The sequence below is a fragment of the Tetrao urogallus genome (genome assembly GCF_951394365.1).
Source record: "Tetrao urogallus genome assembly, chromosome: 25".
Taxonomy (NCBI): Eukaryota; Metazoa; Chordata; class Aves; order Galliformes; family Phasianidae; genus Tetrao; species Tetrao urogallus.
Window position 1 is genome coordinate 2,469,044 of NC_136838.1, and position 24,605 is coordinate 2,493,648.

General features: G+C 55.6%; 5 protein-coding genes across 5 annotated transcripts in view; 2 read left to right on the forward strand and 3 right to left on the reverse strand.

Moving 5' to 3' along the window:
- The window catches only part of LOC306955456 (muellerian-inhibiting factor-like), a gene marked incomplete at both ends in the record, with an annotated part of 3,654 nt that extends 2,002 nt beyond the window's left edge, over nucleotides 1–1,652 (reverse strand). The window contains one exon of the mRNA XM_079546753.1: nucleotides 1,647–1,652. Coding sequence (XP_079402879.1) covers nucleotides 1,647–1,652 — 6 coding nt within the window. The remainder of the gene's footprint in view (nucleotides 1–1,646) is intronic.
- Nucleotides 1,653–1,669: 17 nt separating this feature from the next.
- On the forward strand, nucleotides 1,670–3,570 carry LOC306955457 (uncharacterized protein; the record flags this gene model as incomplete). Its single annotated transcript, XM_079546754.1, has 4 exons — nucleotides 1,670–1,856; nucleotides 2,310–2,375; nucleotides 2,476–2,606; nucleotides 2,836–3,570. 4 exons carry the CDS (start codon nucleotides 1,670–1,672, stop codon nucleotides 3,568–3,570), a joined length of 1,119 nt encoding a protein of 372 aa, XP_079402880.1.
- Nucleotides 3,571–5,084: 1,514 nt separating this feature from the next.
- LOC306955517 (muellerian-inhibiting factor-like) lies at nucleotides 5,085–8,572 on the reverse strand (the record flags this gene model as incomplete). Its single annotated transcript, XM_079546820.1, has 5 exons — nucleotides 5,085–5,991; nucleotides 6,154–6,337; nucleotides 6,457–6,580; nucleotides 7,363–7,541; nucleotides 8,029–8,572. The coding sequence occupies 5 exons, from the start codon at nucleotides 8,570–8,572 to the stop codon at nucleotides 5,085–5,087; spliced, it is 1,938 nt and encodes a 645-aa protein (XP_079402946.1).
- Nucleotides 8,573–10,038: 1,466 nt separating this feature from the next.
- SF3A2 (splicing factor 3a subunit 2) lies at nucleotides 10,039–14,336 on the reverse strand (the record flags this gene model as incomplete). The annotated part of the gene is made up of 8 exons (XM_079546818.1): nucleotides 10,039–10,371; nucleotides 10,554–10,622; nucleotides 11,119–11,259; nucleotides 11,572–11,621; nucleotides 12,245–12,354; nucleotides 13,366–13,412; nucleotides 13,739–13,810; nucleotides 14,211–14,336. 8 exons carry the CDS (start codon nucleotides 14,334–14,336, stop codon nucleotides 10,039–10,041), a joined length of 948 nt encoding a protein of 315 aa, XP_079402944.1.
- Nucleotides 14,337–15,561: 1,225 nt separating this feature from the next.
- Nucleotides 15,562–20,071, forward strand: PLEKHJ1 (pleckstrin homology domain containing J1; the record flags this gene model as incomplete). Its single annotated transcript, XM_079546889.1, has 6 exons — nucleotides 15,562–15,655; nucleotides 16,641–16,708; nucleotides 17,653–17,719; nucleotides 19,451–19,541; nucleotides 19,739–19,802; nucleotides 20,006–20,071. 6 exons carry the CDS (start codon nucleotides 15,562–15,564, stop codon nucleotides 20,069–20,071), a joined length of 450 nt encoding a protein of 149 aa, XP_079403015.1.
- Between the last annotated feature and the right edge of the window lie 4,534 nt (nucleotides 20,072–24,605).

The window sequence follows — 24,605 nt, forward strand, 5'->3', positions numbered from 1 at the left end:
CCACACGGCTGTCCCTGCCATGTGGCCGTCTTTGCCATGCTCTGCTGGGCAGTGGCTGCGTGCCTGGGGCTTTGGAGATGATCCAGTATAAACCCTGGGGACCACGCTTACCGCCTCCACGCTCCCATTGCCTCGCCATGGAGAAGACTTCACGAGCTTGGGGAGGGACCCCCAAAATCCAATTCTGGGCAATAGATGCTCTGCTTCTCAGGGGAGCACAGGCCAGCTTGCCTTGACTGAGGTAACTAAAACAGAACCAGAAGTCTTGTTTTGATGCCATGTCGAAAGCCAAGATCTTTCAAGCCATTGCTTCTCAGCCACCAAGTTTGCTCATCATTATTTGTGTTGCTTCCAATGTCGTGTTTTAGATTCCAGCCTGGGAATTGGTGTTTTTTTTCTCAGCATTCATTTTTCCACCAGGGAAAAATAAACTAAATCTGGCTCAGGTGGGGCAGAAATTCCTCTTCCCGATGATGGATGGGATGTGCAGATCCCGGAAGCCCACGGCCTTGGGGTGGTGCTTTTGGGGTGATGTTGTGCCCTCCAGGCTGATTGTCCCCATGTGGGTGATGGCACAGAGGCCACTGTCCCCCTCATCTCACCCAGGAAGGTGAGCATCCTACTGAGTGCCACGCTCTGCTTGTCTTCTGCAGGTGCTGATGTGCCGGGGAGCAGCGGTGGGGAGAGCCATAGATTGTAAGTGTGCTGGTGCCTTTGGGTCCGTCATCGGGACAGGGAGGCGGTGTCTCAGTTCCCATTTGCACCAACTGTGATGAAGACTGGATGGTTCAGTGATTAAACTGGGTGCAGGACAGGATTGGGATCCTGACACCTGTGGTTCCACCTTGCAACCTGGTGGGTTTGGACAAGAGTTGAGACCCTCCTGTCGTGGGATCGGGGCTTACAAAGGGTCCTGGGGAGGGTTACTGGGAAAAAACCTTCGCCGACTCAGCCAAGGGGTGAGACCAGCTCCTGAACTGGGGATGAGGAGCATAGTCCCTATGTCTGTGTAGGGCTGTGGTATGTGGCCCAGGGGCTGCTCCGTTCCCAGCCTGCATGGAACAGCACAAAACAATCCACCTGACATGGAGTGCACCACCCTCAGGAGCTGGTAGTGGTGGTGGGCTGGGATCTGCATCCTGCCCTGGTGTCAGCGTTTGGGCATCCTCAGGTGCACACCCCGGAGAGGTTTGCAGGTTGGGAAGCAGAGAGGTCCCTCCTGCAGAGTTTGGGAGCAGGAAGCACAGCCTTCATGGCCCAGCTGTTGCTGTCACTGAGTGGCAGTTCTCACTTGTGGCACCAATCCAGCACTGTGACACAGGGCAGCAGGCAGCCAGCACCGAACCCAGACCCCAGGCATTGTCCCCGTAGTGGGGCCCATCTGGCGGATCCCACAAGGGTTGGGATTGCTCAGGCGCAGCCCAACACTGCAGCAAGGAGCCAGCTAGTGGTGAAACCCATCTTAGCAGATAATCAAATCCCAACGTGCTCAGAGATACAGACACAGGCACCAGGGAGGAGCTGGCAAAGCTCCAGCCTGGCCCTAGCAGCCACCAGGACTGCAAACAGGGGCTGGTTCCATCCGCTCATCCCCAGCTTCATTCAGCATCTCTGGCTCTGGCTCTAGGCGGGTTCACGCAGCTGACCGCCATCCCACCTGACCGTGTGCATGCACCAACGTTTGCTCCTCTTTGCACAGGGCCTAAAGGAGGTGGGGACCCGGTGTGGTGTCCCTGAGCAGCAGTTGGACGTCCCTGAGCTGAGCATGCCTGAGCCGACGTCGCAAAGCACGGAAAAGAAGCGTGAGAAAAGTGCAGAGAAGGTGGGAGCAAAGGGCAGCGCCGCGGCGCCTGCAGGTAGGAGTGCATGGAAAATCCTCATCAACCCCAACACTGCCCCACTGTCCCATGTCCCCAGGCAGCCCACGGGCACCATCTGGTGATGGGTTGGGGATAGAACCCCCCATTCCTGCAATATGAACCCTACGGGGCTTGATGCAACTCTTGTGAGGCTGCACAGGGGGTGTCAGGGTCCACCTCTGGTAATTCTGAGTTCCTTGGGGTTCCCAGTCCCCAAGAGCCTCCCCGTGAAAGCAAAAGTGGAGCCCCACAGCCTGGACCCCACGGAGGAGCCGCTCATCTGGGAAGGGCTCACCCTCAACAAGTGCATCCTGGTGGCCTCCATTGTCGCCCTGCTCAGCGTCAGCTTCCAGGTGCTCCAAGGTGAGTGCTGTCCCTGTGCTGCCAGAACGGCCACACCTCAACATTGCCACCTCCACCCCCTGCCCTCTTTCCCCTCTTCTCTTCCAGCTCCACCATGCCCCAGGGACGGTGTCAGCAGTGGCAAGCAAGAGCCCCCAGCAGCTCCCATCCATGGTGAGTTCGGAGCTGGGTGGGTTCCACAAGAGGCTGCTGGGGTTTTAGGGTTAGGGGTAGGGTAGGGCTTGGGTTGTGGCTCATTGCTCTCCATCCCCAGAGGTCATTATCCCCAAGGAGGAGGTCCCAGAGGTGGTGGCTCCACAGCCCGTCCCGCCTGAGAGCAGCATACCGGAGGATGACGATGGTGACGATGATGATGACGATGATGACGAAGCGGACAGCAACCTGGTATGGGGCTGAAGGTGGGGGGACAGCATCCTCTGGTGCAGAGGAGATCCCTGGAGGTGTTAAAGAACCATGGAGATGTGGCACTTGGGGTCATGGTCAGTGGGCATGGTGGGTGTGGGCAGGGGTCAGGTTTGGGGATCTGAGAGGTCTTTTCCAACCGGAATGGCTCTGTGGTCCTCCATGGGAGGGATGGAGAGGGCATGAAGTGTGTGACACCGCTGTCTTCCAGGCCGAGCCCTGGATCTTCAAGAAGTGGTTTGGCCGCTCGGAGCCGGGACATGAGGAAGAGCCTGGAGAAGAGGAGGAAGAGCCCACAGAGAAACCTCAGGAGCCAACAGCCAAAGTGGAGCTGAGGAAGGTCCAGGAGAAACCACGGGGCCCAGAGAAGAAAGAGGAGAAGACCCGAGGCCCGGAGAAGGAGGAGAGAAAGGAGGAGAAGGAGGAAGAGAAAAAGGAGGAGAAGGAAGAGAAGAAAGAGAAGAAGGAGGAGAAGAAGGAAAAGAAGGAGGAGAAGAAGGAAGAAAAGAGAGAAGAGAAGAAGGAAAAGAAGGAGGAGGAGAAGGAGGAAGAGGAAGAGGAGAAGGAAGAGAAGAAGGAGGAGAGACTGCGTGGCCCAAAGAAGGAGGAGAGGCCCAAGGAGGGCCGCGCAGCCCCAGCAGAGAGGAGCAGCCGTCGGGAGCCGCGTCCCAAGGACCGGAGTCCTGAGGAGAAGCCCCCCAGAGCCCCCCGGGCACACAGGGAGCCTGAGCAGCAGCTACACAAGAAGAGACGCCGTGAGGGGAAGGAGAGCCGGCGGGAGAAGGATGAGCAGCGCAGGGATGGCAGCAAAGGCAGAGCGGGCAGAGCCGAGCGGCAGGAGAGCGGCCGGAGGAACTGGGGGCTGCCACGGGGCGAGCAGCGGGGCAGGAGGGCCGGGGAGCCAACGGGGAGGGACAGGGCGCGAGAGGGCCGGCGGCGTGACTGAAGGCTGCGAGGGACCGACTGGGCCCGGCCCCACGGATACACGGCCACCATCTGTCTGCTGGACCCCCCTGCTGCCACCACGCCTTCAGCCTTTGTCCCCATAGCCAGAGTGGCTGCAAGCAAAGTGGGGACACTGGGGTCCTGCTGTACCCATGGGACATTGGGACCTGCTGTGCCAATGGAGACATTGGGGTCCTGCTCTGCTGATGGGGACACTGGGATCTGCTGTGCCCATGGGGACAAAGGGGCACTGCTGTGCTGATGGGGACACTGGGGTCCTGCTGTGCTGATGGGGACACTGGGATCTGCTGTGCCCATTGAGACATTGGGGTCCTGCTTTGATGATGGGATTCATCTGTGCCCACGAGTGACTGAGTCCTGCTGTTCCCGTGGTGACACTGAGTTCTGCTTTGCCAACGGGGACGCTGGGGTCTTGCCATGCCTGTGGGGACATCGGCCACCCAGCCCAGCATGAGCCTCTGTGGGGACTCTAGGACTCCCCAGGATGAAGGCAGCCCATAGGGAGCATGGAAATGAGCTCTGCTCCCCCTGGGCTTCGTGCCACCCTCCATCCCCAGCTGCAGCAGCAGCTCATTGTCTCCCATGCTGACACCTAAGGAGCAAGGATGCACTCCCGGCAAACAGAGGGGTCTGCAGCCCTGGTAGCTCTTTAATTCAGTGAATGATTTTATTGAAAAAACAAATCAAAGAGAGAAGTGCGTTCTGGGTGAAGGAAGCCAGGCTGCCCTTGGAGCGTGGACACGTGGCCCCAGTGCAGGAGGCCCAAAGCTTCAGAACCAGAGCTCAGGTCCTGCCCCGCAGAGCTGCTTTTAGGCAGGAAGCACACGAGCATCACCACACAGTGCTGCAGCAACTGCAGGAGACTCCGACTGCAGCGGGTTTGAGTATTCGCTAAACCAGTAGTGGTTAAAACAAACCGATGTTCATTTTTAAGAAGGTATTAAATGTCTTAAAATATATATATATATATATATACCATGTTTCTGGATACGTTTGTGTGTTGTGAAGAGAGAACGCAGTGCAAAGACAGAGGGGGTGAGGGGCTGTGCCCCTGTCACAGGGGCTCAGCCTGGTGGTGGGGTTCCATGGAGCTCAGCTGGTAGCTGGCACAGAGCAGCCGGGCTCTGTGTGCTGATGTCATTAACACTATTAATGTTAAGACATGTCATGGGATCTGCCGTGCTCTGGGGAGCGGTGACAGCGTGGAGCAGCACAGCAGCACCCAGCAGCAAGCCCAGCACTGCAGCCATTGCCATGGCCAAGTGCGGGGATGGGACCCCATGGAACAGCAGAGTGGAACCAGGGGTTTTGCCCCCAAGGGCTCAGGGATGGGTGCAGCCATGGGTCACTGCGGGCAGATGTAGGGCAGCAGAACCCCACAGAACAAAAACAGAACCAGAGCAACACTAGGAGGCAAACCAGGAGGAAGAGGCGCTCGGAGGGATGCTCCCATCCCAGCCAGGAGCACCGCACGAGGGCTGCAGGTGGGAACCTCTACCGACAGCCGCACTCCTCCGCCACCATGTTGGGGAACTTGCGCACCTCCAACCCCTCGGCCGAGACGCTGATGATGAGCTGGTCCGAGTAACGGACGGGCACGCAGCATGGAGCGCGCTGCAGCGGCGAGCCCCGCTCCTGCATGCCCAGCAGCAGCACGGTGTGCGAGTGGTAGCCGGGCACGCGGGTGGAGAGGGGCAGCTTGCAGGGCCCCTCGCAGTTGTTGGCCGCGTAGACGGTGGGCATGACGATGAAGTTGCGGTCGCGCAGGTCGATGGTCAGCTCCTGCAGCCGGCAGTGCGCCTGGTGCCGCGCGCTGCGGTTTTGCCGCAGGACTTTCCTCCTCTCCTGCCAACGCGCCCGCACCGTTTGCAGCGCCTTCAGCAGCAGCAGTGCGTGCAGCTTCCCCGAACCTGGGGGCTGCCCGCCCGCAGCCGGCCCTGCAGGTTGGTAGCAGAAGCTCAGGAGGTGCTGGAAGAGCCCCGTGTTGGCTTGGAATTCCGGGATGTCCCTCAGCTCATGGATCACAGCCTGCAGTTTGCCCATCAGCAGCTGCAGCACCGTCCCCTCCGGCTGCCAGTCCCCAAAATGCTGCTCCAGCCCCACGCCGCCTTCCTGGGGGAAAAGCAGCACTGAGGGCTCCTCTGACTGCACCAGGCGCTCCAGGGCGGCCGTCTCCGACAGGTTGAGCAGTTGGTGCGGGAGCGTCTCCATCATCTGGAAGTCCAACCAGTGCTGGGAGCTGGGCTGGGTGGGCGGCTCGCTGCGGGGGCTCAGCACCCGGCGGATGAAGAGGGTCAGCACACCCAGGAACTGCCCGCTGTCCCCTGCTGTTGGGGATGTGGCGTTGGCTGGGCTGGCGGTGGTGGAGGGCGGCAGCTCTGCGGTGCTGGGATGGGGTGGGCTGTGGGGAGAACACAGAACGCAGTGGTGTAAAGGACTGGGACACAGCACTCCTAACCACCTTGGTGTGCCATGCTTCTTCCCAACCAGGGTACAAGGGACAGGACAGGGGGGACTACAGTGCCCTTTTCCCCTTTCCCCTCATGGTTTTCCACGCACGGACCTGAGCTGTGGGTAGGGAGCCACATCCACCACCCCACTGGCAGAGAGATAGGAGGAAGGGGCTGCAGCGTCATCCTCAGGTGTTGACCCAGCCAGCAGGAGCAGCACCGGCGTCATCCTGGTGAAACACTTCTCATCCGAGCCAAAAAGGAGCTGCTGGGTCTCCATGAGGGACAGAGGGGCACCTGGAGATGGGGACACAGTGGGGACAGTGCTGCAGGACCCCCCCAGTCCCTCATCGCTGCCAGGTCCCCAGCGCTCAGCCATCAGCACCACTGTTCCCGTGGGCTGTCCCCAAACCTACCTCCATCCCCACGGTGCCTGATGGTCAGGGACACCCGGAAGCTCAGCTCCTTGCTGCTGCTGGTCACAGCAGCCACCGAGGCTCTGAGGAGCAGGTACTGCGTATCCCTAGTGAAGCAAAGGCTCTGTGGGAAGCAAAAGGCACAAGAGCCCCTGAGATCCCACAGGAGGCATCACGGGGGTCAGCAAGACCCCTCTACAGACCAGTCCCTGTTTCCCAAGCACCCAGGGACTGATCCAGCCCAAGGTATGGAGTTAGGAGGCTCTCGAACTGGTCTCAGGCTGGGGAGAACAGGGAGGGAAGGGAGCAGGGCATGGGGGCAGCTGTGCACCCCCAGTATGGGCTGAGCACCCCCAGAGCATGGGATGAGCACCTCCAATTCAGGCTGAGCACCCCTCGGTGTTGTTCCTTTGTCCCTGGCAGCAGCTTGGGGACAGGGTAACAGCACCATCTTCAGGAACTGCTCTGCCCGGACTGCCCCAGTGGGAGAGAGGGTGTGGGAAAAGTACTGGGATGGGGTGGGGAAGACAGGGAGAGGATGGGATAGAGAGATCTTTGGGAGTGGGAAGGGAAGGGAAGGGAAGGGAAGGGAAGGGAAGGGAAGGGAAGGGAAGGGAAGGGAAGGGAAGGGAAGGGAAGGGAAGGGAAGGAAGGGAAGGGAAGGGAAGGGAAGGGAAGGGAAGGGAAGGGAAGGGAAGGGAAGGGAAGGGAAGGGAAGGGAAGGGAAGGGAAGGAAGGGAAGGGAAGGGAAGGGAAGAGCAAACCTCTGGAAGGAAATGAGAAAAATGCTGGAGAGGAATAGGATGGGATAAGTGCTGGAAGGGGAAGGGAGGGAAGGAGATGGGAAGCTGCTGGGCAAGCAGAGCCAAGGTCCCCCCTCTCCCCCTGCCTCCCAAGGTCACCCACCTGCTCCTGTGTCAGCCCCATGCCCTCCACCAGCAGCTCCTGGCGGCCGTCAGCCCCTCTCCCCTTGGGGCTGCCCGGGTAGAACAGCAGCAGAGCGACCTGCAGCTCTCCCAGCACCTGCCCCACCTCCACATGGAACGGCAGCCTGAACCAGAGCCTGGCCTGTGCTTCCCATTTCACTGCAAAGAGAGAACAGGGTGGGTGAAGCATGCAGCCATAACAGTGCAAAGGGAGAGGAAGGCACTCAGGGGCTGAGCACTGCTCCTCACATCACTCAGAGCAGTGGCAAACTATGAGTGCTTCAGGTGATGGAGGGCAGCACGGTCCATTTGGTGGGGAACCCCGAGCACCACTGTTGGGTTTTTCCCAGTTGGACAGAATAGAATGAAACTTCAATGACTGCGACAGTAAGGGAGAAATGCTGCTGCTCCAGAACCAAACTGAGCAGTGCAGAACCGGCTGATTTTGCAGCACTGGGTGTTCACTGCACGCAGGCTCTCAGTCTTATGAAAGCTTCTGACACACATGCATGAGGAGAGGATCTATTGGACAGCTTTATCTTAAAGCAAACCCAACCTGCAAATCCTGCAAATCTTCACCCACACCCCCATCTCAGGCCCATCGATAGCACCGGCCTTCCCCACACCACGACCCTCCAGCTCTTACCTTCCTCCAGATGCAGGACAAGGAATCTCTGCAGCCCCGTCCCAGGCCCTGCCAGGTGCTCCTGGAGCTGCTGCAGCGCTCGGAGCACGCTTTGTGCATCTCCACCCGAGCACAGCCCAAAGGTCTCGGGGCTGCGGTGCTTCCAGCCGGCGCGCAGCACCTTGATGAAGGTGCTTTCGTAGCGGGTGAGGACCCCCACCACCTCGACGTGGGATGGGGGAACCTCACTGCGGTCCATCTTCAGGCGGCACACAGGGCCCTCCAGCCCCCCCAGGGGCCAGGGCTGCAAGCTGGAGCCGTCGGCTTGTGTGCAGCTTGCTGCAGGCTCAGGGAGGAGGCGAGAAGCCACAGCCATCTTCAGTCTCACCGCCGAGCCGGGTCGCACTCTGCTCACATTTTCCTTCTTTGCTCCAAGTTCCACCTCCTCTGAGAGGCTCTGCCCCAGCACAGCTTCTGCTCCATGGCTCCCTTTTCTCGGCAGAGCTGCGGAGCGGAGCAGCAGCAGCACCAGGTATGGAAGCAGCACCCCGAGAATCGCCTTCATCCTCCTTGTTCCGCTGCACCCAGAGCAGCCGCCGAGCCGCCCGATGCACCTCTGTGTGCAGCAGGACCCACGTCTCCCTTTTAAAAGCAGTGGCCTTGAGTGGCCAAGGCACAACACACCTCCCCTGCGAAACACGGCTGCTGCCCCGCTGCAAAGGAGGGAGGGCCGGGTCAGAGGAACTTTTCTGTTCTATTTTTGGGTTTAGCATCCAGTATTGGAAACTGAAGAAAAGAAAGAAAAAAAAAAAAAAAAAAAAATAACAAAACTGTAAAGCTGTTTCCCTTTGGTTGTAGGGATGCGTGTCCTTGAGTTGAGATGTTTTGAGAGGAGGGTGGAATCGGGGCCGGAGGTTTCGCAGGGCTTGGCGCACACCATCCCCATCAGCTGCGACGCTGGGAGGAGCGGGCTGTGCACACCTGGGGGAGAGGGTGAAGATAAGGGGAAGACATTTGGGAAAAGGAAATGCCCGAAGCTCCCTCCGCTGGGCGCCTCCCCCTCAGAGCACAGAGGCTGTGCACGTCTCCAGCCTCACAACGCGTGCAGAACAGCACCTAACAGGTGCCAATGTACGTGTGCAAGGCCCCCGTGCACCAGCAGAGCCTTGTTCGACGCTCCCAGGACTCGTGCAGGGCGAAGCTCAGCATACAGCCCCAGCACAGACCCAAAGTGCACAGACCAAAAGGCTCCCAAACACGGCCTGCATGCAGCAGGCTCAGCCCAGTTGTTTCAGGCATGGAGGCTCCATGTTGGGCATCGACAGCCCAGAGAGCAGCAGGGTGGGGGGGGTTTTCTAAGCTGCCACTGAAAGCTTAGCCCGTGCTTTTCAAGGGCTCTTGAGAAGCGGCATGAAGTGATTCCCTTCAAAGAGAAAGCACATTTCTGTGCTTCTGGCTGCCATCCGAGCTGCTGCACGGAGCTCAGTGCTGGGAGGAAAAACGAGGTTTGTGAGCGCAGCACGAGGGAGGCTCTGATTGTGAATGCAATCGAGCAGGAAGACAGAGAGCTGCACACGTAGGGCACTGTGCTCCCCATCATTCTGCCAAAAACACGACTCCCTGCTGCATGCCCACGGCCAGCCAACTCAGTTAAAGGACTTCAGCTGAACAGCAACTGATTCATTGGTCATTATGGGATACACATGAGGTCAGGATGGGGAAATGCAGCTCTGGCAGCTGACTGAGGTGTCAGGGGAGCTCCTGTTTTTGTGTCCTCTTTGGATCATTCTGCTAACATAACCAGGTGGGGAATGTTTGACACGCTGAAGGACAAAATAAAGCGACCACGCAACAAGATTTCAACCAATTACACGGGAAGAAAGAGAGAAAGCAAAAGTGAAAACCTTTTAATGGATCTACAGGATCTAGTCAAAATCACTGGCATACAAAACAAGACTATTTTACCCCAATCAGTTGTGACCTGCATATAAAAAGCTATGAGCCAGACGAGTCCGGTGGGATGGAGAGGCTTCAGTTGGAGGGAGGCGGAGGGGGAATAGTGCCCGGCCCCTCCGTGGGGAGGGGGGGTCTCATCATGGGTGGCAGAGGAGCAGGGGGAGGGACGCCGGGCGCCGGTGGCAGCTGAGGTGGCACTGGAGGAGGCGGCACTGGTCCAGAGGGTGGCATGGGGGGCAAAGTCATCCCTCCCGGAGGAGGTGGAGGCATTGAGTCTGGCAGAGGGGGCCTGGGGGGCAATCCGTTCATCAGCGGAGGTGGAGGAGGCCGCTTCACAGTCGGAGGGCCAGGAGGAAGGTTGGGGGGAGCTGGGGGCTTCTCCATTTTGAAGTGGAATTGAAGGAAGAACTGGGGAGAGGGAGAAGAGCGAAGAGAAGGAAACCATCAGCTCTCAGGACAACTTTGTGCCATCACACGTCAGCGACTCCAGCACCAAAGCCCAAATGGATGCGACTCCACTGCCTTTTCCCCCAGGCTCTGCCCTCCCCCCTCCCCATTCAACCCTTAAGATGCTGCCACGCTCCAGCTACCTGTTTGGTTTCCCTGTTCCAGTGGGTCCAAAACTTTCCCTCCGCTTTGTCGATTTCTCTGCTTGGCACCTGCAACAAAGAAGAACAGGGAGCTATTATTAGCAGCACCAGATGAGCTCCGTGGCCCTTCCTAGCACCACAGCCCGCCAGATAAGCAGTTGTTCCAGGCCTTTGTGAGATGCGCTCGTCTCGGATGTTATTAGATAGAGGTGGGGGCAGCAAAGAATTGAGTTACTTCCCTATCGGTCAAGGACAGGCAGAAAAAACCCCTCTCAACATCTGCACAAAGGCTGAAAGCAGAGCCCAGGAGGATCCTTTCTGCGCCAGACACTGAGAATTCAACGGCTCCCAAAGCTCAACGCAGAGCCTGGTTTCCATGCCAGAGTCCTCCAGTAATTCTCAGCAGAGTTTAACAACTTCCAGCCCCGTCTTCCTGACCTTCCTTTCCAGGCCATTAACCCCAAAAAAGGCTAGAACAGAGCAAGTCTGTGACGGCCATCACTGGGAACTAATGTCCTGGAAAATATGGGAGCTCTCCCTGTCATCAGTCAGCCCCAAACGTTACCTTGAAGGCGATGGTTTCGTAGGGCTCTGCTGCCATCAGGAGGTACTGCCAGCGCCGATCAGGGGGCTCAATCCTTTGCTCGTACGCCGACATGAACCGATGGCGAGGCATGATGCTTTCTGCAATCTCTGGGTAATCGATCTGCAGGGGGATTATGGCAGATTTCAGTGCCCCCCTGATGCACTCCTCCTCCATGCAGGAGGAACCCCTCAGATATGGAAGAACAGCTGAAGAAGAGGAGTTCCCAACTGAAAGCTTACTGTTGCCAAAGAAAACAGCTCAACAATTACGATCGTGGATTCTTCCATTTAGCTGACACAGTCATCAGCAGCAAAGTAGCAAGATAAGCCCTTTTTGTTTCTATTTTATTATTACCTCATGAGTCTTGCAAAGAACTGCTCATTTAGCCAAGCTTTTACTTGGATAACCCAGAAAACAAGAATTTGACCTTACCTGGAAGAGAAGGCTCTGCTGGCCTGTCTCTGGATCTCTCTGTTTGGTCACTGTAAAGAAAAGAAGAAAGCTTAGTCCATGACATAAAGGTCAGCACAATATTCCTTCTGCCCTAGGAAGCTCCAAACAACCAAACATGACAGGACTTTATTTCCCATTTATCAATTAAAATGCCACAATGTCTTCAAGCGAAGTTCCTGTGGGTGTCTGCTGAAATGCAGCTGCTGTGGGGCACAGACACTGACACACTGTGCACTGAGAGCACAGCTGGGAGATAAAGCAGCCGTGCCTTGTAGTGAAGGCCAAAATCAAACAGCGGGGAGTTCAGAGAGAAAAGACTGAGCAATACATCCAGTGGGTGACTTGTGAGCAATAGTGAGAGATGGCAGAGCACAACAGAAGGAAAAGAGACTGAAGCGACGCCATCATCTCCCCTGTGAGAGCTGACAGACCTACTGATCTATTATTAAAATGGCTCCCACTTGACTGTCAGCAATAGAGACACATCCCATGGGCAATTCAAACAATAAAGGACACCAGGAGACAAGCCCATATCTTATTTATGGACAGCTCTGCTAAAAAAGCTGATGAACAATTCATGCCCACAGCTCTGCACTTCAAGCAAGCTCCAGCAGCCACAGGGCATCTGCTGCCACAGGCCCTGCTGACAAACCTTTGTAACCCGGCCGTCCAATTTTCACAAACTTCTTCACTTCCACTTTGACTTTTTCTGGTGCAGGTTGGGCAGGGGCTTCCTTTGCTTCCTTGGCAGCTCGACGGGCCCTGGATTCATTGGAAATGTGCAACGTTAAACAGTTACCAGCACTCGGCTCCCAAGGGCGGCTGAAAGGCAGCGTGCATCAGCATGGCAGTGTTCTGCACTTCACAGGGAGCACAATGGGAAACTGCTGCTCCTCCTCCTCCTCGAGCACCACGGGAGGCCAGTTTCCTCCAGGCCTTGCCCTGACTACAGGCTGTCACCTCCACCATCCCACCCACCTCTAAGAGTGCTGCCCACCTCCACAGATGACTTCTTAGAAGTCAAAAAGGAAATTAATTCCACAAGCCAGATGTCTACAGCAGAGCAAACCTGAATTCTCAGACTAAAGCTTACGAACTTTTCTCAAGCTGTATTCACAAAAAAGCTTCCTTTACAGCTAGATTTAATCTCCTTTAAAACTCTTTTGCTCCCTTCCCTCAGAAATGCCATAACTGGCTTTGAACTGGAGCTTGTCAGCACTGCTGTTCAGAGCACAGCTAGTTCACACCTGCTGGTGAGTGCCTAGGAAACAAACAGAGATGAAGAACATTCACGCCCAGCTGAGGAAGACTGTTAAGCAAAACAGACCTGGCTGGCCTGAAAGGGTCAAACAGGGAACATGCAGCCCCTCCTGAAAGGGAAGGACTGTCATGTGAAACTGGCAAGCATAAGTTACAGCTTCTTCGTTCCGTGACCAAGAGCAGAACATGTTCTGTGAAGAGAACGCCTTTTGATCACTGTACTGATCATCCAAAAGAGTTAATTAAGTAATGATGTATAGCTGTCAGCTGCATGAATGTTATCTGATTTAAGTATTGTATACTCGCATAGCAAAAAGATATAAAATGCTTGTAACAACAATAAACTTTGCTTATGTGCCACCAGAGCCTAAGCCTGTCTGTCCCAGGCGTCTTGAGCTGGTCTCCGTCACCCAGCGTGCTGCTACATGATGGAGGTCAGGTTTTATAGGTGCTCACAATCTAATTTTAAAGTGCCTAAGTAATGGAGAATAACTACAGTGGAGAACAACTTACAGGTTGGTCTGATGCTTCTTCCCCTGGGTGTGTGCTAAGTAACTTCCCTGGGGGGAAAAGAAAGAAAGTCAGACGAAGACTGAGCTGTTCCTGAACAGAAAGATATTTGTCACGGATGAGAGGTGACATCTCACATTGACAAAGGTATTTTAATCCTCAGAGCACAGCAGAATTGAACTCAAAAAATTGCAGATTGCTCACAACTGCTGAACTGTCAGAAACTTGTCATGCTTAACATCCACAGCCTCTGCTCCCCCCATCACCCCTCCAGCAATCAGCCAACGAGAACAGCTTCGGTTCCAGCACTTGGAGCTGGCATTATTCTAAAATATCTGTTGCCATGGAGATCAAGACAGACAGCTGCTCAACTCACCTCATTGTTATGGAGCGTCAGGCAAAGCTTGCATTCATAAGAACCCAAGTGATTTTTCATAAAATAGGGGTCCTAGGAAGAGAATGTTAAGAAGTTACATGCAAAACCCGTGTTGGAATAACTGGACAACCAAAATTCTAAAGCAGATCCGTGCTGCAAGAACTGAGTTCACAGTTATTGACACAACACTGCTTTAGAAATACAGAGAAAAGAAACAAGAACAGTTTTGATCACTGGTAACACCGTACCCAACTGCAGCAAAATAAGAACCAGTGTCAAGAAGACTGAAGGTAACACAACAGAAGCCTGGTGCTGCCATCCCTCTGCTTGGCCCTTCCCCAAGTTGCTCGACTCCCTCATCAGTAGGAACAGAAGTATTTATTGCGCTCCACAGATCCCCACTAAACCTCTCACCCAACGCTGAGGTGCGGCCCTGTCCTCACCCAACACAGCCTGCAGGACTGGGGCTCACCTTGTTGATGTCGATGGTCTCCAAAGCCAGCTGCCGAAGCCTTTCCCTGCGGTCTCGGTTGCTTTCTGAGGCTGAAGCTACGCCTCCACTCCCCGTTTTACCCCCAGGACGGTGCTGAAAATCCATGGTGGGGATTTCTGGGCTTCGGCGACTTCAGGGGAAAAAAAAATAAAAGTCTGGAAAAATGAAGAAAAGACACATGAGTGACAACAGCTCCTTGAGCTGGGCTTCGCACGGAGCCCCGCCGTGAGGACACAGCCCAGGCACGGCAAGCACTCCCTGAGTGTTCCTGGTGTAGGAACCTGCTTTGGCAGGGGGTTGGACTCAATGATCTCTGGAGGTCCCTTCCAACCCCTACCATTCTGTGATTCTGTGGTTCCCCAGGTGCTGCCCTGACCCGCTGAGCAGGAACAAAACGACTCAAAGCTGGAATGAGCTCCTGGAGACACCCCTCGACCTCCCCAGCCCCACAAAGAGGGCGATGGATTCCGTCCCAACTGCTCACCAGGGCGCAGTGAGGCTCAGTGAGAGCCACAGCCCCCCCCCCCAACAGCCCCCATTCCCCCACTAAAGGCCTGAGCCCCATTGCCAAAATTCCCTCATTGAGAGCTGCAGCCCCCGCAGCCCCTGAGCAGGTTCTGAGCCAGCCCTCAACACCTCCTTCCCTCAGCGAGGCCCACAGCCCCCTGCAGACCCCTCATTACCTCAGCAAGGGTCAGAGCCACCCCTAACCCACGCCTGTCCTCTCACACAGGGTCACAGACCCCCCCAGTCGCAAGCAGGTGGGTCACACCTCAAACACCCCCCATCCCCTCTAAGCACCCACATTCCCTGAGCGAGCACCAAAGCCCACCTCGAAGCCCCCTCATCCCTCACAGCCCCCCACGAACATCCCTCGAGCTCTCTAACCAGCTCACCTCCCTCCCCCCCCCAGTTTCCTTTCGGAGGGTCACATCCCCCCAAACGCCTCCACTTCCTCAGAAAGGCTTACAGCCCCTCTAACCCCCCCAGCCCCCATCCTCACAGGCCCCACACCCCCCTATTCCCTCAGCGACGGTCACCGCCTCCCCAAAACACCACCGCAGGGACCGCAGTCCCCTCCCAGAACCTTCCCATCCCCTCCACGAGGGTCGCACTGCCCCCATTTCCCCCCCTCAGGCCCACAGCCCCTCCCCCCATAGCCCCCATACCGCCGCGCTCAGCCCCGCTCCCCGCGCCGCGCATGCGCTCTGCCCTCACCCTCCTCCCAGCGACTTCCGGCTTCCGGGAGAAGCACTTCCGGGTCGGCAGGAGAGGGGTCGGGCCGGGCATGGGGCGGCCGTAGCGGGGCGGCGGCCGGCCGGGTTTCGTCATGCGGTACAACGAGCGGGAGCTGCTGTCCCTCTCCCGGCAGCCGGCCGAGAAAGCGGCCGAGATCTTGATGCGAGTCCCCAAAAAGGGCAGCGGTGAGGGAGAAGGGGCTGTGGGCGGAGCCGAGGGGCTGGGATGGGACTGGGAGTGATGGACTGGGTGTCCAAGGATGGGAGTGGGAGGGCTGGGGTGGGACTGGGGGTGAAAGGATGGAGATGGGAGTGTTGGAGTGGGGGTGCTGGGATGGAGTTGGGGGTGTTGGACTGGGCGTGCTGGGGTGGGAGTGCTGGGATGGAGCTGGGGGTGCTGGAATGGGACTGGGGGTGAAGGGATGGAGAATGGGAGTATTGGACTGGGAGTGTTGGGATGGAGTTGGGCATGCTGGGGTGGATCTGGGAGTGTTGGACTGGGGGTGCTGGGCTGGGAGTGCTGGGATGGAGCTGGGAGTGCTGGGATGAGAGTACTGGAGTGGAAGCACTGGGATCAGAATGGAGGTGCTGGGGTGGGAGCTCTGGGCTGGGAATGGAGATGCTGGGATGGAGCTGGGAGGACTGGTATGGGAATATTGGGATAGAACTGTGAGTACTGGAGTTGGTATGCTGGGATGGGACTGGGGGTGCTGCACTGGGAGTACTGGGATGGAACTGGAGGTGTGGTACTGGGAATGCTGGGGTGGGACTGGGGATGCTGGGATGAGACTGGGAGTGTTGGGGTGGAACTGGGGGTGCAGCACTGAGGGGTCTGGGGTGGGAGTGGGGAGCAGAGTACAGAATCTGGATGTTGGTGGGGTGCTGAGTTGGGGTCCAGAGGTTGATCTTGGACAGGAGTGTGGGAGATGGAGAAGCAGGGCTGGGCAGTGCTGAGGGTCAGAACTGGGAGAGCCAAGGAACAGGGATGGGGCACTGGGAGAAATGGGCTGGAGGAATCCAGGCTGCTGAGCAGCGGGACTGGGAACACAAAATGGGCATGACTGGGAGCAGACTGGGAGGACCAGCAGGGACTGCGAGGCGTTGGGGACTGGCACATTTGGGGGCTCTGTGCCTGCTGGGCTCACTGTCACAACACTCTTTTCCTTCTCAGTGTTAAAGAAGCGCCTCGTGAAGCTTGTGGTGAACTTTCTCTTCTATTTCAGGACAGATGAAGCTGAGGTATAAATCCTGCTTCTCTTCACACACACACAGACACACTCACACCTTTTCCTGCATGTTTATCACGTGTGCTTTGAGGAACAGTGCAGCAGCAGGCTGCCACAGCCAGGACGTGGCGTCCTGCACAGTGCAAACTCCTTGGTGGGGTGAGGAGAAGCACTGCCAACAAACCACACCCTGCTTTCTACAAACACAACCGTTGCCCTACAGTGGCGAAAGTTGGACTCTGTCCCTTGTATTTGCAGACCTGGAACGTATCACATAAAACCAAGATCCTCCTGTTGAAAAATCAGTGCAGGAGTAATCCTTATAATGTGGCAGGGAGAGCTGCATGCCAAGAAACCAAGAGCTTTTCGTGACATTTTGAGACTTTTCCCAGCATGAGTATTTAACCCTGATCGTGGCTGAGCTCCTGTCCTGAGAAATGCTCTCTTCTCGTTTCTGTGGGTGACTGCCAACACAGAACTGATGCACTGGAAATTTGCCCTCAAACAGGTGCTTCAACATCAGTGCTGCTGCCTGATTCGCAATCCCCCACTGAAATCTTTTCTCCAAACTAAACAAAATGTGAGAGGCTTCCATTTGTGGCTCATGTTACCCCGTGGTTCTCGTGTCCTTGCTCAGTGTGTGCTGGCTGGCAGCCTGTCCCTGCCACTGCCTGCTTGTCCTGAGCTGTTCTTCATCCACACACACTGTTCTTAACCTCCTGCAAAGCTCGAAGGCCGCCCTTAGGAAGTAAAATGTTAAACAGTTTGTCTTTGTTTGATTTACTGTGCAAGGAAGTAAACTTTATTGCCGTCTTTGCATGACAGAAAGGAACACTGAAGCCCAGACTGAATCGGAGCACACAGAGACTCTTTAGAGGACACTCTGTGAGCTCTGTGGGTTCAGAACACTGGAGCTCTGACAGTGTGTGCTGAACCCCCTCTCTGTATCTTTTCCAGCCCATTGGAGCGCTGCTGCTGGAGCACTGCCGAATCACCAAAGAAGAGGAGAATGTTTTCTCCATCAGTGAGTTCTGTTTGTGTGTTCCCTTTGTGTCCCCCTCGCAGTGGCTCTTGGTAAAAGGAAACATTTCCTGCTTTCTTCCCGCTTTTCCCCATTCCCCCTCTGACACCAGCTCAGTGCTCCCCAACCTCCCTCCCCATCCAGTGCTGGTCGGTGCAGAGTTGCCATGCTCCAGTCCTGGGATGGCAGCATCTCCCCATTGCTGTGATGGGCACGGCTGTGTGCAAGGAGAGGAGCAGGAAAAGCAGCCAGCCCACAGCTCAGTGCTTGTGGCAATGCCTCTCTAGGAGGGTTCGGTATTGACAGATTGCTGCTTCTGTGCTGTTGCATTTTATCAAAAAAAAAACAACAAAAAACCCCAAACACAAGTGGGCTTCAGATAAACCATCTGTGGTGCTGGTGGAGCAGGAGTGCTGTGTCCTTGTGTCGATAGCCGTGGCTCCAGCTGCCTCGCACTGCGTCGGCCTTTCATCCCAACAACTAATCATTGTGCGAGAGGTATGTGGCGAAAATAACAGGATGTTTCTCCAAGGCCATCCCCGTATCTTTTGGCCTGGCTGTCAGGCGCAGCTGCTTCTCACTGCACAGCCATCTCCCCTCTCCCAGCCAGCAGAGATGGAGCTCTGACCGTCCCACGCAGTCTGAGTGCAGTCGGAGCGTTCTGCTGAGCGCGTGGGGTTTCTGCACTGCCAGAGCTCTGCTGAACCAGAGGTTCCCAAGAAAGGTGTTGAATGTGATGGCACTTGGAGCCGGACTGCGTCCCGTACAGCAGCTCCGAGGGGTTGGATGCTCCTGACCCAGTTATTTCCCCACATCTCTGTGCACTGTGTACTAAAAAGCAGAGCTCTGGGGATGATGTTAATTAATTAGATGTCCTGATTCTGTCTTGGTAAAGAATCGGAGTTGTGCAGGGATTTGCTTTCTGCTGTGCACAGTACTGAATTCCCCAGAGCCTCCAGCAAAGACAGGTCAGTACCTTCTCTGAGTGTGATTTCATTCCTCAGATAGCTGCCCTCTGCACACCACAAAATCTCTTCCTCGGGGCCGTTTTCCACTCTGGTTACTAAATCTCCTCTGACGCTTTGCAAGGAGGCTCGGGGTGTTTCAGTCTGCGTTTGCCCAGCCCATCTCCAAGCTGTCACTAGTTGAGAAGCTGCTCTTTCCCCTCCAAAGTGTTTTGCTGCTCTGAGCTGACGGGCACTGCAGGCAGCTGCTGGGAAATGCAGAGCAGAAGCGCCTCTGCGGTTGGTGTTGCTTTTGGAAGTGTCTCTCCCAGGCAGGAGTGATGCTGAGGGCTGCTGAGCTGTACTGAGGTCCTCTGGGCCTCCACCACTCCCACACAGCTCTAACACAACTGTATGGGGAAGAGTGGTTATGCGCTGAGTTGAGGGAAGGGGGATGTTAAGGAGTGGCTGTCGCACTGTGTGTGCTTTTTCCGGTCCCTTTCTATTAGCAAACAGCTTTCTGAGCTGGATTTCAAGTTCGCAGGGGCAAGTTTGGCTGGGCCTTTGATTTTAGCAGGCAGAGAAAGATTGTAACTCCAAGCCATAGTTAGGAGCATGATTCCAAGCTGCTCATGCTAAGATGGAGGGGACAAAGGCCTGGGTTCCCACCTGGTTCACAGGTCATCCTAGATGAACAAAGGTGCTAACTGCAGCCTGGCTGAACCTCACTTTGTTGAGGAGGAAGAGCTCTGCCAGGACCTCACTTAAACCTTTTCCTTGTCCTTGGCAGGTTTCATTGAGGAGCCAGAGAGGAAGTACTGCTTTGAGTGTGACAGCGAAGAGCAGTGCCAGGAATGGATTGAGGCACTCAAGAGAGCCAGGTGGGCCGAGCTCCCTGAGAAGGGTCTGTTTTGAACTGCACATCTCATGCTGTTTGTTTCCTGGGATCACTCATGGTGAACCTGGGGAGGAAAGCAGCTCCCTCCTCTTGGCCAAGCTTCCCTTTGGCTCTAAATAGCTTTAGAAACTTCCCCTTTCTGCATTCCTTTCTGCTCAGCCCGCTGTTCTTTTCTTACAGCTATGAGTTCATGAGGAGAAGTTTGATTTTCTACCGGAATGAGATCCAGAAGATGACGGGGAAGGTGAGTTCCTGAGGTTGGCTGCTGGGGTTGGCCTGGATCTCTGGCCTTGCTGCTGCCATCCTGCGTGAGGCTGTTGGCTGCACCGCATACGGCTGTGCTCTGGAATCAGCACTCAGCCCTGCTGTGTGCCAGGCTGTTGAGAAGGGCTGTCCCAGCTCCCCCTGCCCGTGTCTCACCATCACTTCCCTGTGCTCTCCTTGCAGGACCCCCTGGAGCAGTTTGGGATCTCGGAGGAAGCCCGCTTCCAGCTGGCAAGCCGCAAGCAGTAATTCCACAGGCTCTTTCTGGAGGGTGAAACCCACCTTCCCCCAGAAGGAACAGCAGCAGTTCCCCCCCCAGCGGTGACCAACTGACTTTCTAATTTATTTGCCAAATGGGGCTTTTTTTAATGATTTTTTTTTTTTAAGGGAATTCTTTGCACATTCCCACCTCTCCTGCCCTCCCGCAGCCACGGGGGCAGCCATAACTGTTCCATGCAGACTGTGACCTTGTGCACCGATGCTGCTGCAGCCATGGGAGTGACAGCAGGAGCAGAGGAGGAGGGACTGAGCTGAGCTCCAGCACTCACTGTCCTCCAGCAAAGGCTTAGCCCTGGTGCCAGGAGCTGTGGGGCCGGCCCTGTGCCAGCTCTAGCTTCCCCTTAATCCCTGCCCTCCTGCTGGGAGCTGCTCGGCTTTTCTGGCTTAGGATGTTCCTGCAGCAGCCCCTTTCTGTAGGAGGCTGCTCTGGCTGATGGCATTGCTGTGCCACAGGTCTAACCCTGCTGTGCTCTCTTCAACACAAAGCCACTTCCATTCAGCAAGGAGCAGGAAGGCTTCTGTGAACGTGGAGCAGCTCTGCTCAGAGGAAGGGCATCACCCACTGCCGCCACCACCTCCTGGGGTGCTGTTCTGTTTGTCCTTTCTCCAGACAGGCACTGCTCGTTCCTAGAGGCTCCACGAAGCCCACTCTACTGCCAATTAGAGTGCTGTCACAAACGGTGCAGAGAATGAAGCTGTAAAGCACAAGGGAGGAAAAACGGGGCTGAGAGCTCCGTGCCGTGATCCTGCCACGCTCTGCAATGCTGTGGGCTGGGCTGAGCCTCAGGAGCAGCAGAGAGAGAGACTTGTAAAGGCAGGATCTGCTGCCTTGGGCTGGATGTCATTGTTGGGGTATGGTGAAGTTGAGCCCTGGGAGCATCGCCTTGCTATGCTGCAATTCTGCACTCCCTCTGTGAGCTGCCAGGGAGCAACGAGCGCCTTTGCAGGGACTCTGATAATGAAGCGATGAGCAGTAATAAGCATTAAGGGACATCTCGAGGCTCCTGAATGCAAACAGGGGAAGTGCAGCCAGAGATGAGGGGTGGAAGGCGCTCCCCAGAGCTCAGAGACCCCACGCAGCAGCTCCACTGGGCTTTCCCTGCAGAAAAGCCCCCCCAAAGGTGCAGCCACGCCGATGGCAGAGGGAGCCGCTCAGCCCTGGGGGAGGGGGTGCAACTTTTTCCCAGCCAGGCAGCAAAAAGGCTGCTCTACAATTACAGCAGTAACTGAGCAGGGCGAGCAGCTCGTGCTGCAATGGGGCTGAAGGGAAGTTTTGGTTCTCTTCCTTGGCTGGGAAGGAGTGCAGGATTGAGAGCCTGCAGCGGTGCAGCCTGGCTTCTCTCTGTACCTCAGCTGCGGGTACCAGGAGAGCAGCAGATGGCACCGACACTTTATTTTTAACCTCACGCCCCAGATCTTTTCCTTGCCCTCCCCCGTATCCCCTTTCCCTGCAGCGGTTCGAGTGCCTGCAGCAGCAATCACCAAAAACAAACCGCGCAGGGCAGAAAATAGGGCGGCATTGAAGGCAGATGGCAGCGCTCCTGCAAGCCACAAGCTGGGATTAAAGACCGGAGCAGCACAGAGCTTTGGAGACTCGGTGTCCTCAAATGACTCCAATGACCACCACCAGCTCACGGCCAAGGAGCCCAGTGCTGCTGTCGGCAGCCCCCCGTCCTCCCCCCAGCCCATGGGAACGGCCCCACTCCAGTGATGGTCACGGGGTGCTGGTGGCGTAACAGGGACAGCGATGACCCCAACGTTATTGAGGAGGAGACAGTGACATTTCCTAAAAGTGAATGTAAGACAAATGCTGTGAAGAGTTGCGTGGGCCTCCGCAGGCCCGGCGACTTAATTAGCAATGAGTTGATCAACTGCTAGCGTAGCGTAGGACACTGTTAGAGCTCAGCAGGAGGGGAAGGTGGTGCTGGAGAGACCCACGTCCGCTGCTGCTGATGTAGAGACAATTCTGCATGATGTGTTTGTATTGCAGGGGCCCAACCTTCCGAGCGCGGGCTCCGCGGCTGTTGTACAACGACCATTTCCAATAAAACCTCTTTTAATCACTGCGGCCATCAGAGCGTGGTGAGGGGCTGAGCCCCCGACCCTGGAGGAGCAAATTCCCTATTGCATGACCGGTGTGAGCAAGAAAGAAGAGAAAATCCTAGAGCACCACAGACAGGGGGTGAGCAGGAGCTGCAGTCAGCGCCAGCCCAGCACTGAGCAGTGAAACGCCACGACAGAGCAGTGTATTAAAATACGTACACTTTAATATAAAGACAAAACTTCAAAGCATTTGTTTCCATTACAAATCAAGGGAGAGACACAAGAAATGAAGTGAGGGGAGGAAAAAAAAAAAAAAACAACCAAAAACTAACAGTGCAGGGCATTAGAAAGGCGGGGGGGGGGATATATATATTATACGTACATATATACACACCAGAATTTGCACTACTTCTATGGGATGGAAGGAATGATGGGACAACTTACCGGTGTAAAATAAAACGACAACAAAAAGATAAATTAGGGGGAAGTTTGAGTTTTAAATAATTGGGTTTAATCGGCTAAATTATATAAACTAATCCCTATTCCCTAGGAAACATCCCGTATCGCTGCTCTAAGAAAACGCGTGGTGGTTGTGGTTTTAAATCCATCGAAGATGGATCGTTAGTAGTAGTTACAAGGTTTGCTAATCAATTCCTGAGCAACAGCAACCTGGTGACCCGCTGCGTCCCGCCTGGCTCCAACGGAGGGTGAAAAGACCCAACGAGTTGGTTTTAATTGGAGATCGATCGCTTAGAAGATCGCTAGGTGCCAGAAGCCACGCGGGATGGACCAAGCCGTCCTCCTCTTCCTCGTTAACCACAGCAGCGAGACCTCGCTAACGAGCCAACCGAGCCAGAAGCAAGCAACAGCTGTACCTTAAAACAACACCAAATCCCAAAGCTGGGAACTTTGGGGTCAGTGCTACGGAACCCGGAACTGCACCAAGGGGTTTTGTTTGTGAAGGGTGAAGATGGAAGAAAACCTCTGCACAAAGATGCAAACAGCAGATGCACCGGAGGGACATTTCCAGTGTGTGCTTCCCGTTTTTGGCTTTGGGGTTAAACCCTGAAGTTCACAGTAACGTCACCTCTCACTGCGCCGCTCGGTGTTTCTAAGGCGAAAGGATGAAGAAAATCCGGCACAGCATCACCCTACACACTGGGAATCCATCTGATGGTGAGAACCCGATATGGAGAAGTCAGAGCAAATAAAGGAAGAAAGAACAGCCCCCAAACCTCAACTATTCGTACGCCAACATCTGCACTTCCAAAAAAACAAAGCCCTACTTTTGTGGTTTCACCCCTCTGCTGCAGAGCTGCCTCATGAGGACATCGCCTCCTTTCCTGGCAACCCAGCAAACCCAGTTGGTTTGCTGTCCTCTGCACATTGACAGATACCTGTGGGAAGCTCCACCTCCTCCTCCTCCTCCTCTTCTTCCTCTTCCTGGCTCAGGCAACACACGAAGAGCAGAATTTGGGGAACTTCCCATCAAGCTGGGGTAACTCCTTCCAAGAACAAATAACCCCGGATCTGTTTCCTGCAGGAAAAGCACCAATTCCAACACAAAAACCCAACCAGGCAGATGGCAGAACTGACATGGGGAATGCAGACCCGGAGAGGGGCAGCTCAGCAGCAGCAGGGCGGGTGTTGCAGGTGGGACGGGATGATCTTGGAGGTCTTTTCCAACCCTGGTGATTCTGTGATTGGAAACCCACCGCTGTGTGCAGCCATCGGGATTTATCAGTGCAGCCAAGTGGGGCCATCAGCTCGCGGCCCTCCTGGTCACCTCTTGCAGCACAACAACCGTCCAGATTCCACCCCATCCTCAGCGCTATGCAGCTGCAAACACCTTTCAGGAGGAAACTGCCCACCCAGACTCCACCCTGCAGCACCACTCCAGCCCAAAATGCTGGAGATGCAATGGAAGAGCCTACGGAGCTCCGCAGAGCTCACCTGGAAGTCACTCACTGAAGTTTGATTCAAACATAATTAGAAAGAAATCTCAACTCAAAGTGAGTGGCTGTAGCAACAGTTGGGTGATTTGAGGCTGAGGAAGGATAGAGACCAGGAAAAACTTCTTCAGCAAAAGATGGTCAGGCACTGGCATGGGTGGTCACTGTCCCTAGAGGTGTTGGGGAATGGGGATGTAGCACAGAGGGAAACAGTCGGAGAGCAGTATTGTGGGAGGTGGACAGCTGGACTGGATGATCTGAGAGGTCCTTTCCTAAATTCATGACTGACTTTGGGAGCCTGATAGCTCCCGACCCTCAAAGCATTGCAGCAGAAACCGGTGGGAGACGGAGCTCAGACTGAAGAAGGACGAAGATGTTTCCTATCACCATGGTTGTCCACTGCACTGAAGGCAACAGCCCTGCACCCTGAAACAAGAGGCAGCTCGATCCTACAAACCCCCAGAAGGCAGAGCATGCACAGTCCGTTCTGAGGCTGACAATGTGCTGCA